Source organism: Chlamydotis macqueenii, chromosome 1 (genome assembly GCF_036417535.1).
Source record: "Chlamydotis macqueenii isolate bChlMac1 chromosome 1, bChlMac1.mat, whole genome shotgun sequence".
In the NCBI taxonomy this organism is placed as follows: Eukaryota; Metazoa; Chordata; class Aves; order Otidiformes; family Otididae; genus Chlamydotis; species Chlamydotis macqueenii.
Window position 1 is genome coordinate 39,176,137 of NC_141556.1, and position 15,994 is coordinate 39,192,130.

At 38.1% G+C, this 15,994-nt stretch overlaps 1 protein-coding gene across 8 annotated transcripts in view; it reads left to right on the top strand.

Moving 5' to 3' along the window:
* CNOT2 (CCR4-NOT transcription complex subunit 2) overlaps positions 1-15,994 on the top strand; it is a 94,474-nt gene that overhangs the window by 54,867 nt on the left and 23,613 nt on the right. For all 8 annotated transcript variants that reach the window (XM_086749271.1, XM_086749221.1, XM_086749247.1 and 5 more), the window contains 3 exons: positions 11,302-11,368; positions 15,004-15,151; positions 15,777-15,959. In XM_086749271.1, coding sequence (XP_086605397.1) covers positions 11,302-11,368; positions 15,004-15,151; positions 15,777-15,959 — 398 coding nt within the window. The remainder of the gene's footprint in view (positions 1-11,301; positions 11,369-15,003; positions 15,152-15,776; positions 15,960-15,994) is intronic.

Sequence of the window (15,994 nt, forward strand, 5' to 3'; positions counted from 1 at the left end):
AAGCTGCTGTAGTTGGCAGAAGAGTGATGTCGTTCCAACAGGAAACAGAAGAGTGATTTTTTGCAAAAGCCTTTTTAAAGATTTATTTCCAAATTCTTGTAAAGGATTTTTTTTTTCCCCTGCTGTAGCTTCATTATTGACCATTACAACTTTGAGTGTATGTTTATGAAATCTTAAACTGTTATATGCTGTTGTAATGTATTTTTTTAAAGTTGATCAATATAATTACATGGTGGTAATACTGATATTGTTTGTACAGCTTTGCTTACTCATGTATAGCTAAATGTATATTCTATATTACATGTTTCTTTTGAGATCTCATTTGGCTCATAGTAGATGAGAAAGGTTGCAAAGGCGGTTGTATTTCTTTTAGTTTCCAACCAGTTTTGCTACTTTGAAAACCTTTTCCAATTGAAAATAACCATATTTTCCAAGTCTTTCAACTGGAATTCTACTAAAGGTGATGGGCTGTATATGAGAACACAATAAATATGTCAACTGTGTTGTTATCTGAATAACAATTCGTATTGACAGGCAAAACTAAATTTGCTCAGAATTTTGAGTGAACTAATAAAGACTGATGATCAAAACCTGGATCCAGTTTTGTGAACACCTGTAGGGAAAATCTTCCAGCATTCTAGATCTTGAAACACTTTTGAGTCTTTCTCTCTTCACATCTGTATTGAAATGGAGTAGGTAAATGTGGGGAAAAAATAAAGGTAGAGGAAATTTTTTTGTTAAAGGACTAAATCAGTTTTTATTACCAGTTGCATCTTTTGAATATAAGACTAAAACGTAGCATACACAGTCTCTGTAAGCTTACTGAAAAATGGCAGTCTTTGTTCCTTTTTCTGTAGTAGAAGTGTCTAAACAAGGTGCAGTTGTACTGCGATTTAAATTATTACTCTCTTTTTGGTTTTCAGTTTTATATATCTCTGTGGAGAGTGGGTAAAATTAATGTATTGCAAGGTTTAGCGACAAACCTGTAGAAAATGAGTTAAATGTTAATTTATTTTTTCCCCCCTCCGGTGTATCAGTTATACACATGAATCCTGAGTCTTTCATTTATGCTTCATTTATCCTCTAGATTTCTTCAACCTGATTTAGAGTGGTTCTGAGAGAAGCCTTCTGTGAGTGGCCTCCTTAAATACTGCTCTTTGGGAAGGGCTAAAGCTTCTTTAGTATTTACCTTCCTACTGGACATGGCTAGGTGGTTTTTCTATTTTTCACTTTGAGTCTTACTGATTCTAGCCTTAGAAGTCACTGCTTCCCAAGGAATTGTTACTGCGCATGTGTAGTCCAAGCAGAGGAACATACAGAATGGTGAAAGCTTCCTAAAATTCACAGCAGAGTAAGGGTTATTACTGCAAGCATATTATTTTGTATGAACTTTGGAACCTATTTTTCACTTTACTTTTACAGTAGAGTTTCTGTTCTTGTGAAGAGGCATTGCCTTCAGGTGGGCACAGTGGTGACTTGGTCACAATTTGACTAGGCTGGGAGCTTTTCAGCTTTCTACCTTGTTTTAACACTTAAGGTGGAGGTTTTAAATTTTTTCAAATCATATTAGGAAATAGTTCTTCACTCATTAAGTGAAAAAGATTTTAGAACTTACCTGAAAAAGATGTGGGGAAAAATTGGACTTTTTAATAAACAATTTTCATAGCATTTATTGATGTGGATTTCTTGTGACTTGTTGCTTTGGCTAGTCTGAATTTTGAAAGAATTTCCTTTACACAGCAGTAAAGTGAACTAAGGCTTAAATTTTGAATACTTGGTACAAGTGGGAAGAAGTAGCAGCAGATAGTTTAGAACATGTTGTTTGTTTTTATTTCAGAGCCTCAGTGTAGCAAAAAAAAAACTAAAAACTTCCCTGTAACTCAGCTGTTTTTACACTAGTGAAAACTTTTAGAAAGTTGGGACTGATACAGCAATTGAAATTGAAAAGTTGCATCTTACTCCTATGTACAAGTGCTTCCAAAATCATATTGATGCTGTTTGGATCTATTGTTTTAGGCACAAAATTATGATTCCTTAGAGGAGATTAGATCTTATTCAAGCCATCTAATGCTTCCTTTTTACTAAATGGGCAGCTTTGCCTTGAGGCATCATAAACCTTGCTGTGCCACGTAGAGAAGTGGAACACAGTATATGCATGAATGCTCTGTCTATGAATTCACCTGCACTTAGGGTCAGTGTGTGATAACTAGGCCAATAATCCTTTGGCAAACAAATTAGACATTTTATAGAACTTGCAGAAAATAGAACAGCTTAAGAAAACAGTTTAAGATTTGGCTTGAAACAAATGTGGTCCTGTAACTTAAATTGGCAACAAGATATACAGCGTGCCCACAAAATAATTACAGGGTTTATTTGTGGCCAGTGTCACCGACTTAATTGAGCTGTCTCTGCACTCGACAGAATCACTGTGAGGACAGGGGTACGTGTATGTTTATTTGAATAGAGTGACAATGGCAGAAATTGGTAACTCAAAGGCTTTATGTACTTTGGAACCTACAGTCTTCAAATGGGGGGGGAAGATAGTGAGCTTTGAGAAAAGATGGGACTCATTCAGTCTGAACTTCTTTGATTTCTCATGTGTAAGAATTTAAGAAGTGCTCTACAAGGCTTGACCAGTCTAGCCCAATCCACTGAAGATGCCTATGTGAAAGTATAAGGTCAGGGCATCTTTTGTTGTTCTGAACCGCAGCCATAAATCTGATCGTAGGCAGACATGCCTTTTGGTGAGTATCTGCCCAAATTATAAGGAAAGTTATGAGAATTTTTTTCAATGAATGCTTTTTCCATTTCTTGGCCCAGTGCTTTGCTGCTCATTTTCTCTACCAGTTGCTCACCAGATGACAAAGTGCTCACAGTAACATGGTAATAATTGCCTGATCAGCACTTCTAATTGGCTAGTTTGCTGAGTTTATTCACTTCTCTGAAAAATCTTAATGTTTTAACTTACTCTGGACTTTCTCAGTTGAAACTTGATGTTCTTTTGCAGCTCAGTTCTTTCAAAATATGGCTTCTTGTGAAATCAAATACATTTTAGCAATTGGGGCAAGTAAGACCTAGCCTGCAGTTTAGATTTGGCTCATTGCAACTGTTAGTCTGGCTCCCTGACACTACATTTCCTGAAGCAGGAGGTCCTCAGATTTGGATGTTGAGCGCAGCGAAAATGGGTTGTTGATTCTGGGAGCCTGCTTTCCAGAGGTCTTTTCCATCTTGCTGTAGTAGAAGCATGTCTGTGATGGGACAGTTGCGTGAAGGCAGACATCAGTGGGTTTGTCTTGTAATGGACGTGATGGTGGTGATAGAATGAAGGGATGATCAGAAGCTGTTATCAAAGTCTTCTACTGCAAACCTCCATTAAAATAATTTATAGAGCCTTTACCTAACTCTTACTGTGTTTTGAAATACATGGCCTCATAAAGAGATACAGTACTTTTAAAAGAAAGAAAATACTGAGGCAAGACTTAACTTACCACTGAGACAGAGATCCAGAATCTTGCTAAGTTTCGGAAACTGAATGTGGAAGGATTTAATCAATCTTCTGGAGACAGCTTTGGCCTTAGGGTTGGTGAACACCATGTTGTTCCAGCTGGATTGTTGACTTCCTAATGCTATTTTTTAGGATTCTAAGGAAACCCATGGTATCTTGTTTCTTGAGGCATCTTGTTTGGCATTTGCCGTAGTCATTGCATGAGAGTTTGTTAGCTTAGTCATCATTTAACTTCAGATGCTGCACGTAGAGTTGTTGTATGTAAGAATTCCCGTGGAATTCTCCTATACTAGAAGCAGTCACAGCATTCATGCTAATGCTGGTTGAATAGAGCTACTTAACACTAATGTAACTTTTCATAGTCTGAATAGTTTTGATCGATTTGTGGAGGAGAAAAAAGTAAAGCTTATTTTGGGGAGAAAATAGATTGATGTCTTTAATTATAAATGGCAAATGAATATTTTCATATGCTTTCCTTTACATGTAAATGTACTTGTAGATTTGAGTGAATGGTTTTCCCTGCTTACTTTGTGAAACACATGGCTTAAGCTTTTTTCTTTCAAGTGTGAGTTGCAAAGCAGAATTGCTTTTTACCTTCACAGCCAGAGAGATTAAACATACTTTGCGTCTTTTAGTGAGCACATAATATGTTTTAACAAAAAAAAAAAAAGCAAAGTTTAAATGAATTAAAACTGCAGTGCCGTTAATTGAAAACAATTGAAAGGATGTGTAGAGGATGAGATTGGAAACAAATTGGGGGAGTTTTTGCATTTTAATGCAGTATACTCTTTCAGAGCCTGTTGTCATTCTACTTATAGATTGCATTTTCGTAATAAAATTACACAGTATAAAGAAGGAACCAAAAGTTTAGAATGCAAAATTTAGCCTTTTACTGTGTCACCTATAAGTTAGTACCTGGATGGGTTTATCAAATAAAGCAATATGTGATAAACTAATTTCATTTAGAGAGGAAAATGAGTTTTCATACTCCATCGTGCAGTTTGCAAGAAGTATTTATCTAAATTAGACCAAGTTATTTTGCATCACTTACTTTACAGTTTGACTTTAATAGCAGTGTTAACCTTACATTAACAATGCCACTGTCACTCAAAGGTGACATCTTACCTTTAAGATCTTGAGCTAGTGCTTCCAGCAACAAAAAAACTTCCAGATGTGTAACGCAAAGGGTGATGCTTGTGTTGAGGTCCTACCTCTGTGTGCTTCCCAAGCGCCTCTCGAGACAGGAGACCACAACCATAGAAGATGAAATCTGAAAGACTGAATAAAACTTCATGTATTTTTCAGTATTGTGTTTGATTTTCTATTTCACAACTCAGGTACATGAGTAACAATTTTCACTTGCAAATAATACCCTGCAAATGTAAGGCTTTCAAATTTTTTCATTATTCTCTGATTTTGGGATTTGGAAATATTTTCCTGTAACATGGGAATTTTGTGAGCACTGTATTAAAAGGAAGTTTGTAATCTGGAGGAGGATTGATAGTACTACTAAATACTAAACTAGCAGAGTATAGAAAAAAAACTACATTTTTTTTAATCTATTGTTTGTTGGCTTGATTTACTATTACTTTTTATATCAGTACAACACTTTCTCTTTTTCAGGCTGTGGGTCAGCTGTTTTATTATTAAATAGTGCAGCACAGATGGCAGATACCAGACATAAAGTAGTGCAAATACAAAATGATGCTGATGTTTGCACCTGTGAGAAACCCATCATTTATCAGGCCTGGTATTACTCACAGACTTATTTGCTTATTCTAACACATTTTCCTTCTAGGAGTTCACTTTGTAGTGCTGGATTTATGTACTTTAACTTCAGCTTGCTTTGTGTTGAGGAAAGTAGCTTTAGGCTATAAGGCAAAATGTAGTGGCCTTCACAGAATTGTTGCTTTCTGAGTTTTTTTGGTGCTGAGGTGTGCTGCCGCAGCAGTTATGGTGACAGGCAGCTGTCCCTGCAGTAAGTTGAGGGTTTGTTTGGAAGAAACAGGATGCTGCAGTGCGAGGGAGAGGAGGGAACCCTGTCAGCCATCTCTGCTGCTGGGCCTACTCCCGCTGCCTGCCTCCCTCTGCGTTCAGGGAGGCCGCAGCCTGTGTGTTCTGGTCTCCTCGGGGGACTGTAAAATGCAGCAGTTTTTTCACAGTTCTGGCAAATTTAAGCAATTGCTGGTGCTGTCTTTTTTGAGATTGTTGACATACTTAAATGACCTTACTGCAGTAAACCCATCAAGAATTAATGAAAGCAGTTACAGTAAAATCTCGTTCATCACTCTGGGTAGGAAATTGCCTGATAGCATGTTACGGCTTACTGATTTTTGGTGTAGACCAGTCCAGAAAAACTGGGCCATCTGCTTGGGTCATCAGCTGATTTGAGTTTAGAAGCAGAATCAGAACTGCACTGTGACTGTTTGAGACTTGTGGGTAAAATGATGTTCACATCTTAATTGACTGTCATCAACTCAGTCCTTCAGCCTGCCAGTACCGAGTGTCGATCCTTCTGTACGTTAACAGAATAAATGCACCCTTCATGTTACACAAGGTCTTGTTTGCTCAGTTGTCTCCTTGCCCTGTGGGAGATGCAAGTCTTAGGCCTCCTCCATCTCCTAACAGCATGTACTGGGAAAGCCATTTGAAACAGTCACTCTAGTTCAGTCATACAAGGCTGGAATAGAGCCAGAAATCCTGTGCTGCTTCACAACTGGGTTTTGTAGCTCTTAACCACTGGCAAATTGATTTAAACCTAAATGCCAAATTTTGAAGAGTGGAGGGGGTTTTTGTACATATGCAGCAAAAGCTGTAGGTGTCAGAAGCTTGTTTTACAATTTTCTTGACTCTATCAAAGATTACTAGTAACTTGTTTTTAAAAGTTGGTATTGTATACATACTGCTGGAATATCCTGTTCATTTATGTGATCTCAGTAATTTGGTACACTTTGTTTTTCAAAGATTCTTACAGGTGTAATTTTGAGCTCCCCCCCCCCCCCCCCCCCCCCCTTAAAATATTGATGTAATTGGGTAAAGCTTAAAAGATCTTACCCAGTGGAAGAGGCTTTAGTCACTTTAAGGGTTAGACTGCTTTAGTCTTTATTAAGATTATCATGACCTTTGGCTGTTGCAGACTAAAAGAAATTCAAGTGTGACTTCCCCCCACCATTGCAAGTGTACTGTTGGAGTATTGTTATATTTTGTGTGCTGTGTGGCTAGTAGTCCAGTCAGATAAAATAATGATTGCAGAATGCCAGAAGGAATATTTTTAATACCGATAATAGCATGCATCTTGACTCTTCATTATCTTTGGTAGACCAGGTTTGAATAGACTGTTATAGTGACTCAGATTGTGAATGCAAATAAAGATCCTGGTAGGTTCAGTCCTGGTTAAGGTTTTGGCTGATGTAGTTGTTTTGTTGTTGACTTAAATTCTATGGAAATAATAGAAAAAGAAGACAAAATTTTAACCTGCTTCTTACTTAGCAATGGCAGCAAAATGTTTAATACTAAGGAGATTTTTTTGGCATATTATAAAATAAACTAGAGTGAGAGAAGGGGAGATACACATACAGCTTATTCCTTTTCCATGAGATTTGAGAAATGCTACATTTAATCAGCCTGGAACAGATCCACAGAATTTTTTTTTTCTTTCTTGAGGCTTGTTATCTTTGTTCTAAGTATGTTATGACTTTAAGACTAGTTGTTAGACTTATTGAATTTAATACTTGGCCTTTATTATGGTTTTTTATAGAGGGTTCTGTACAAGTCATTTTGTAATTAACTTTTCATGTAAAAGCAAATGGCACAATACATGTGACCTACTTTTCAATGTTTCAAAAAAAAAAATCCAATTAATAATAAGCAGTGTTCGTTGAATGTTTTTTTTGCCATTCCTTTTCTTTTTACTGAATGTAAAAAATCAAGTAGTACTCAGTGTAGAAGAGGTGGGATTCTTTTTCCTCTCTTTCAAGTAATCTGGTACCTTTTAGGTCTGTGACTTTTTTTTTTTTTTTTTTCTGTATCCAAGTTAACATTATAAATAAAAGATTTTTATGCTGAGGTTTTTACCATTTTCTGCTTATTATATCACATGCCATCACAGCAGTTTTGGAGTGCCCTGAGCAGCTGTTCTTACAGGATCTTCTTTTTTGGCTGAACAGTTTTGCTGACCTGTCCCAAAGCTCGTAGTACTTTCTGACTGCTGTTTCTGTCTCAATATCTGGTTGGTTTGGGATTTTTTTTGTTTTGGTTTGTTTGTTTGTTTGATTTTTTGCTTGTGTATTCTTGTCATTGTCTCTGGAGGTGTCTCGTAACTTTTTTCACTCATTTTTTCTGATGGAATTACTATTTGCCACACCTTGCAACATGTTCTAGGATTTTTCAACTTGTCAAACTTGACTTTTTTTTTTAACCTCAACATTTCACTTTATCTTTCCTTTCTTAAAACTACTGTATCACCTTGTTTTATCAATGTTTAAGAAACACCAGTTTGTTAGCTTGGGTGTGGAGTGTGCTTTTGAAGTTTGTCTCCCAGGTGTCCCCATTTCAGCATGCCTTGGTTCATGTTGCAGAGCAGTCCTGATGTGAGTGACTGTGATTCCTTCTGGATCCAGGAGTGCACCAAACATGTTCCACTCACTAATGGGCAACCAGTCCATGGCACCTGTTGTTTTAGTCACAGTTAATTCTAGTTAGAAATGCATACAGTGTGTATGTTAGGCCCTGAGGACCAAATTTTTTTGTTTTACGAATGCACTTCTCTGGCTGCATTACTTGCTGATGCAGATGTGGCCTGTGAACTATGCTATATGAGTGCTGAGCTGAAGGCAGTGGCAGTTATTTACAGCTAGTTCTTCACTAAGAAAGGAGTACTTTGGTCCAGTTTGGCATGTATTTTAGTTATGGGTTTTTTTTTCTGCAGGAAGTTTTTGTCTTAGTATTTCAAACCTCATGTATATGCAAGTGTGGATGTTTTATTGCTGTAGTTGCTTACTATCAAATATGTGCACTCTGTTCAAAATATGTCAGAGTATATGGTATTTTGGGGTGATATTTCCGATACATTTTCTGATGGTCTACAGTAATACCTGGTGTAATTTATCTTCTTGTGCCTTCTGTACGTATTCAAAAAACCTTAAATACTTTGTGATTCACAGACATGAATGCTACTTTTGATACTTAGTGTCTACCCTGCATGTCTTTCTCATTTCTACGATCTAGATTTGGCCCCAGTATAGGCAACTAGCAGATTCAGTTTATAAGGTTTGAGTTTTACACCTATCTAATTAAATCAATGTTCTGGTTTTGTTAGTGAGGGGGGGCCTAAGGTGGCAGCTTCTGTAGGAAACTGCTAGAAGTTGCTCCCCTTTGTTCAGTGGACTCGGCCGGGCCTAGGGCGGACCCGCTGCTGGCCAAGGCCGAGCCAATTGGTAGCAGAATGTCCCGTGATAACGCCTCTGCGATAACGTATTTAAGTAGGGGAAAACAGGAAAAAGAGGAGGAGAAGATGTGAAGCAGCTGAGCGGGGGGCAGAGGGGGGGAGGCGCGAGCCTCATGGGCCTTGCAGGCCTCACCCTCTGGCCTCCCACCGGGCGGCCGACTGGGCCCAACTCGGCCCGGCCTGGCTGCAAGAAGTGGAGAGGAGATGAGAAGTGAATAAGATGTAAAAAGGATCCTGAGAGGCGTCTGCCAGCCTGTTGTGAGGAACGGCTGCAGACGCCAAGGTCAGTGAAGAAGGAGGGGGAGGAGTAATACGGCTTCTGGCCAAGATTCCTCTGCAACTCGTGGTGAAGACCATGGTGGAGCGGGTTGTCCCCCTGCAGCCCATGGAGGTCCACGGAGGGTCAGAGATCCACCTGCAGCCCGTGGAGGACCCCACGCCAGAGCAGGTGGAGGCCTGAAGGAGGCTGTGGCCCGTGGAGGGCCCGCTGGGACAGCTGGTCTAGAGGGACTGCACCCCGTGGAAGAGATGACCCACGCCGGAGCAGTTTCACGAAGGACTGTGGCCCGTGGGAGGGACCCCACGCTGGAGCAGGGGAGGAATGCGAGGAGTTCTTCCCCCGACGATGATACAGCGGCGTAAAAACAACGCGTGATGAACTGACCGCGACCCCCATTCCCCTCCCCCCCCCCCCCGTGCCGCTCGGGAGGGGAAGGTAGTAGAGATAATGTTAAGCTTGGGAAGAGGGAGGGGTGGGGGGAGGTTATCTTGTTCCCTGTCTCATTCTCCTGCTAATTTTAGAAATAAATGAATAGTTTTCCCCAAGTCGAGTCTGTTTTGTCCGTGACGGTAACTTTAAGGATTTCTCCCTGTCCTTATCTCAAACCTTGAGCCGTTTTTCTTATATCATCTCCCCCTATTCTCTCGGAGGGTGGGGGGAGCGAGAGAGAGACTGCGTAGTCTGGTCCCGATCGGGGCTGAACTACGACAGTCAACAAAGCAATTTGCAATTTATTACAGTATAAGTTATTTTGATTTGAATTATTTATTCTCAAATTGAAAAAGCTTGAAATCCCCTTATGTGTAATAATCCAAACATTCCTTTCCTTGAAACCATGCTAAAATTCAGTCTGAGTCCAGATCACTGCACTGAACAAGCAGACTTTTGCCTATGGGTTAGTAAGTACAGGTAGCATATGCTGTTGCGAGCTGGATGGATTAGGTCAACTAATACCTCTTCTTGCTCCAAGGGACGATCAGCTATACCTGGTGTTGATGAGCATCTAATCTGTTCTTTAAAAAAATCCAAGGATGGATGTTCCAGTGCTTAACTGTCCTTAAGATTGCAAAGGGCTTTCCCCCACCTTCTTTTTTTTTTTTTTTTTTTTTTTTTTTTTTTTTTTTTCTTTTTGTTAGCCTAAATCTCCTATTTCTCAAATATTTTACATTTCTACAGCAGTATGGAGAGTAGTTTATTATTTTCCTCTTGAAGCAATGACTGTAAGTCTGGTGTCACGTCCCTACCTCAGTTGCCTTGTTTTTGGAGTACGCAAACTCAAATCTCAATCTTTCCTCATAAATTATGGGGTTTTTTAGATCTTGCTTTTCTAGACAGTCTCTTCAGTTTGTCACATTTCTTGTGTGAAAGTTGACAACAAAGGTTTTAATGGAAATATTTGGTAATATGTGATATCTCTAAAGTGCATATAATAGAGCAGGAAAGATTACCTCTGACACTTGTACATCTTACCTGTTCATATGGTGTATACAGGCATGAAACCAGCTGTTAGGGTGGTACATCATAATTTTAACATTGGAGTCTTATCTGAAGTTCATATCTGTTTCTATGTACCTGCCGCTGCCTAGCCACTCATTTCCCACCTTTTGCTATTGTAACTGTTAGTATGAAACTTTGCACTTACTGTTACTGCATTGAACAGGGATTAATCTGCTTGTATGGTACATGTGTTGCGGGGAGGGGGGGGGAGAGGGGAACCTCTATGTCTGATTTAAATAACTGAGTATTCCTCCTTCTGTAAAGTTCTGTGTTTTAGCTACAAGGGTAGAAAACCAGAAAGCTTTCAGATCTTCTTTCTCTATGCTATTTGTCTCAAGTAAAAGAAAGTCTGTTTTTATACATGTAAAGTAATAAATTTTTATTGACATGTACTATACTGTTGTTACTGTGCAGATATTTTGAGAAGTTTGTAAAACTTTCGATGACTTAAAAGGAGTTTTCAGTTGCTGTTTTGACTTTCTTGGCAAAACAATATACAGTTTAAACTTTTAGAGCAAGATAGTACAGTATCTTTGTGTCTTCAATAACCTTTTATTCTTCTTACATTTTTAGATGCTGGCATCACCATCAACATCAGGTCAGCTGTCTCAGTTTGGGGCAAGTTTATACGGGCAACAAAGTAAGAATTCTTTTTATTGATGATATGTTTATTTTATGCTAAGTATGTTCTAGTTTCACGCTCTTTGGATAGAGAACCTATGCAGGGTTTTGTTTTCTGGTGATTGTAAAAAAGTATGTCTCCTTATTTGTGTGACTTTTTTTTTTTAAGATACGTTTTTGCTTTCCTTAGTATGCATTTTTGCAATCTTTAGGGTGCAAAGTGTCGTATATTGACACTGTATGGCTGTTTAAATATCCAAATATAATCATTCTGTAAGGAATATCTGTGATTTAGGTGTGACTCGCTGAAGGAAAAACTAAGGAAAGTGAGCTGGGCCAAAATGAGCCTAGTTCAAAGAAATATGAGGAATGAAAGGAAGTTATACCTTAAATTATAACTGATATTTCGTGCTCTGTAGGAGCAAGTTAAATCTTGTGTACATGTTTGGCTACTTGTATTTGGCAAAGAGCTATATCAGTAAGATTATTGCCTTCTGCAGCACTGTTTGTTTCTTTCCCATACCTTGAAGACATTTTCTCTATCTGCCAGTCTTTTGTATACTGTTGCAATAGAAGACCTGCAGAGCAACAGTCTGTGTGTAATGCTAGCCACATAACTTAAGGGCCAGTGTTGAGAACTGAACATCATTGTGGCTTAGAGGTGCATCCAGAAAGTGACTTGGAGTATCTGAGTTAGATACAGTTACACAAGTAAAACAGGTTTGTAAACATCTCTCTTTTATCACTGTAGGCTTTTGAATGTTTGCAACTTTATTGCCAAGTGCATCTGACTCGGATTCTAAGAAAAAGTGTCTTCAGAGTACTGTAGAGAATATGAACTTTCTTATCTGGACAAACTAAAAGCTTTGTCTGGCAGATGCATGGCCTTCACAACTTTCTGGCGCTTTTTTTTTTTTTTAATTTTTTTTTTTTTTTTTTTTTTTAACTACCCAGTGGCTGTTGATAAGTGACCGTGAAATATAAAGTGGCACTTGGTTATGCTACTGAGGTTTATATGAGCAGTTTCTGGGCAGTCTGGGAGTCATGTTTGGCTCCTGGCTTTTTAGATCCTATTGAATAGGCACTATTGAAGATTTCAGACTTTAACTGTATAAAGATACTGAAATAGTTTATTCATTCTGTTTATCACAGATATTTGTTTTCTATTTTTAAGACAAATTTTTTTCATCAACTTTGCTGTTCATTCAGTTAGTTGTGGTGCCTAGGATATAATCTCTCACATGCATGGCTAAAAACTAGAAAGTAAGTATTATTGAGTTTCAGTTTATACCAGATATTGAGAAAAAGGAGCAAGAACCTTCTGTGTTGAAGTCAATCTTATAACTAAAATACTTTTCGGAAAAACAAGGCTGATAATGCCTATGTGCTTTTAGATTGGTAGCTATCAGTTACTAAGGTGGTTGATGCCCCATCCCTGAAAACATTCAAGGCCAGGTTGGACACGGCTCTGAGCAACCTGATCTGGTTGGAGATGTCCCTGCTAAGGAGCAGGAGGGTTGGACTAGATGACCTTTATATGTCCCTTCCAACCCAAACTATTATATGAGTCTAAGCAAGATGTTATGCTACTAAGTTAATCTAACTTAAGCGTAATTATTAGGCAGAAACTGACCACTTCATTGATCAACCTCCAGTATAGCCCATGCAGATCTCTTGTCTCACTTTAAAGAATGGAAAAAAAGGAAGCATAAGAAAAAAAATTCGATTTTTTTTTTTTTTTTCTTATTGTGAATATTTCAACTGCCCCTACTTGCCAGCTATAGGAATATGGTTCTCCTTCACTGTAACAGCCCTACTTATTAGAAATTCTACTTTAAAGAAAGCCAAACACAAGAAATAACCATCAGTCTAAAACTGGCTTCGCTGAAACAAATGCTTGCGCAAAATTAACCTGAATATTGTAATCATGTTTTTCAGTGTACTGTGTCTAGTTTGGAAGTGTACATATTTGTTCTTTACCATTTTAGCAACCTGATCTAGTTGGGGAGCAACCTGATCTAGTTGGGGAGCAACCTGATCTAGTTGGGGATGTCCTTGCTCCTTGCAGGGGGGTTGGACTAGATGACCTTTGAAGGTCCCTTCCAACCCTAACCATTCTATGATTCTATGATTTTATTTTTAAAATTCCACGTAATTGTTAATCAGCATGAAATATTATTTATAATATATATTTATCCTCATAGAAACTATTCTGATGCAGCAAATTGCCAAAATATTCACAGTGAACACCTTGATATAATCAGCATTTGTTTAATGAAGTCTTAGGAGCATTTTTATAGCAAGTCACACTACCTCCTAATCTGAATGTCTAGAGATAAATCTGAGCATTATCAAAACTCTGAGTTATTACAGACTTCTTGGATTGCAAATTGTAGAGTAGGACATGGACAGACAGCAGTTCTTAAAGTGTGAGAGCTAAATGAGTGGGAGACCTTTCTTCAGACCTTGTCACTGATGAGAACCTGAGTGTGTGCTGCGTCCATTCTTTGCATTCTTAATATTTAATCACGTTATACACTGGCATATTGAGCTCTTCTGCAGGGGTGATCTACCATGGGAGAGTGCTGATTCATCATAATTTTTCTTTTGTTCAGCCTGCAAGATAAAGTTTTGAGTTCTGTGAGTCCTTCCTTAGCAACCTTATGCCAAAGCAATAGAGACTGTTACTTAGAGCTGTCATATTTTATATGCTAAGTTTGTTTCTATTGATATGTTGCACTTAAATGACTTTTTGTTGTCTTTGAACATCATTCCAAAACTTCATACACACAGAAAAGCAATGTGAAAATTGTGAGAAACTTCTTTTTTGGACTTTTTGAGACAGGGCAGCAACGAGGTGTCTTTTGTTGTTCTGAGTCAGTGATTTCTTTTTTTACCTCATTGAAGTGCTTACTTTATTCTCTCACACACAATTGTTTGTGTAAAAATACTTTTGATCACAATGTTAAAAATAATCTGTGTATTTTTGAATGCTAATAGAGGGCAGTTAAAATTCTGCTCGCTTTTGTTTCTCAAAAGATTGAACTTGACTTGATTGTGGATGCTGAAGTTGTAATCAAAAAGAAGCAATGTAAACTTTACAGAGAAGTGGCCTGAAAAGTTGCTTTTGTCATCCCCAAAGGAATGTTGTTGTTAACTAAATATTCATTATGTTGTTTTTTAATTAAAAATTTGCTTAATTTTTAACGAGACAGATCGGTGTTCTAAATACTGATCAAATATATACTAGTTTATTCAAAAGTAATTAACATATTTATTAAGTGCAGTTATTAATTTTCTCAAAATACTACCTTTTTTGATACAATTTGTAGATTTCCATGTCCTTGTCAAAACCTCAAAACTAAAACCTTTCTTTATAGTATGCATCTCAAAGGAAATAAAATTTCATTAGTGACTGAGATACAGAAATTCCTTAAAGAGCCTTTCTAAAGTTTAGCAGAAATGGTGCTAAATTTGATATAATTTGGCTTCTACTATGCAAACAAGGACTTAGTTTTCACACTGCACTTTCCTTCAGTATTTACACATTTTTTTGTAGGTTGTCAGCATAAATTGTTTCCATCTACACCTGATGGAGAAGACTCTGTTCCTGATTGCTCTGTATCTCCACCCCTCTGAATTTTTTTTCAATAGGTGCACTAGGCCTTCCAATGAGGGGAATGAGCAACAATACCCCTCAGTTAAATCGCAGCTTATCACAAGGCACTCAGTTACCGAGCCACGTAACGCCAACAACAGGGGTACCAACAATGTCACTTCACACGCCTCCATCTCCGAGCAGGTATTTATTGATAGCCAATATTTCTGCAATTGTGTCGTTCTGCAGAGCACTTGTTAAACGGTCTGCATATTTTGCCTCGACTGCTTTACAGTCTGATTAATTAAAAAGAGAAGAAAAGTCGTTTCTATTGACCACTGCCTGTGTTAGGGAAATAATACTGTAAAACAGTAAGATAGGACTTGCTGTAAAGCAGTATTTGATTTCTGTATGTAAAGGACAAATTGCTGGCAAATTCTGCCTCAAAATGTAAGAGGCTGGTTTTTGATTGTTCTGGTAAATGTACAGTTAAAATTCTTGTATGGATGACATACTCTGTGTAAGAATATTAAGGTCGTAGGTCTGAAGTGCTCATAAAAAAAAGAGCTGTAACACCTTTTCAAACACATAATACTTAAGTATTTATCTAAACCTGACCAAGGACTTGATTAGTATGTAGTGGGTCATCTGGTATTTCTGAAGAAATCCCAAATGACATTAATTATAGAGAGTAATCCAAACATGCTATATTGATGCTAAGTACAAATTAAGTTGCAACAGCTCAGAGTCCATCCTACATTAGTAATCTAAATGAGTAACCAAATACTATTGTACAGATTCATCTCGGTGGATGGTTTTTCTCTTTCAGGGGGATATTGCCTATGAATCCTAGGAATATGATGAACCACTCCCAGGTTGGTCAGGGCATTGGAATTCCCAGCAGGACAAACAGCATGAGCAGTTCAGGGTTAGGCAGCCCCAACAGAAGCTCTCCAAGCATAATATGTATGCCAAAGCAGCAACCCTCTCGACAACCTTTTACTGTGAACAGGTAAGGCTGTTTAGTTGGACCATCCCTCTGCAGCT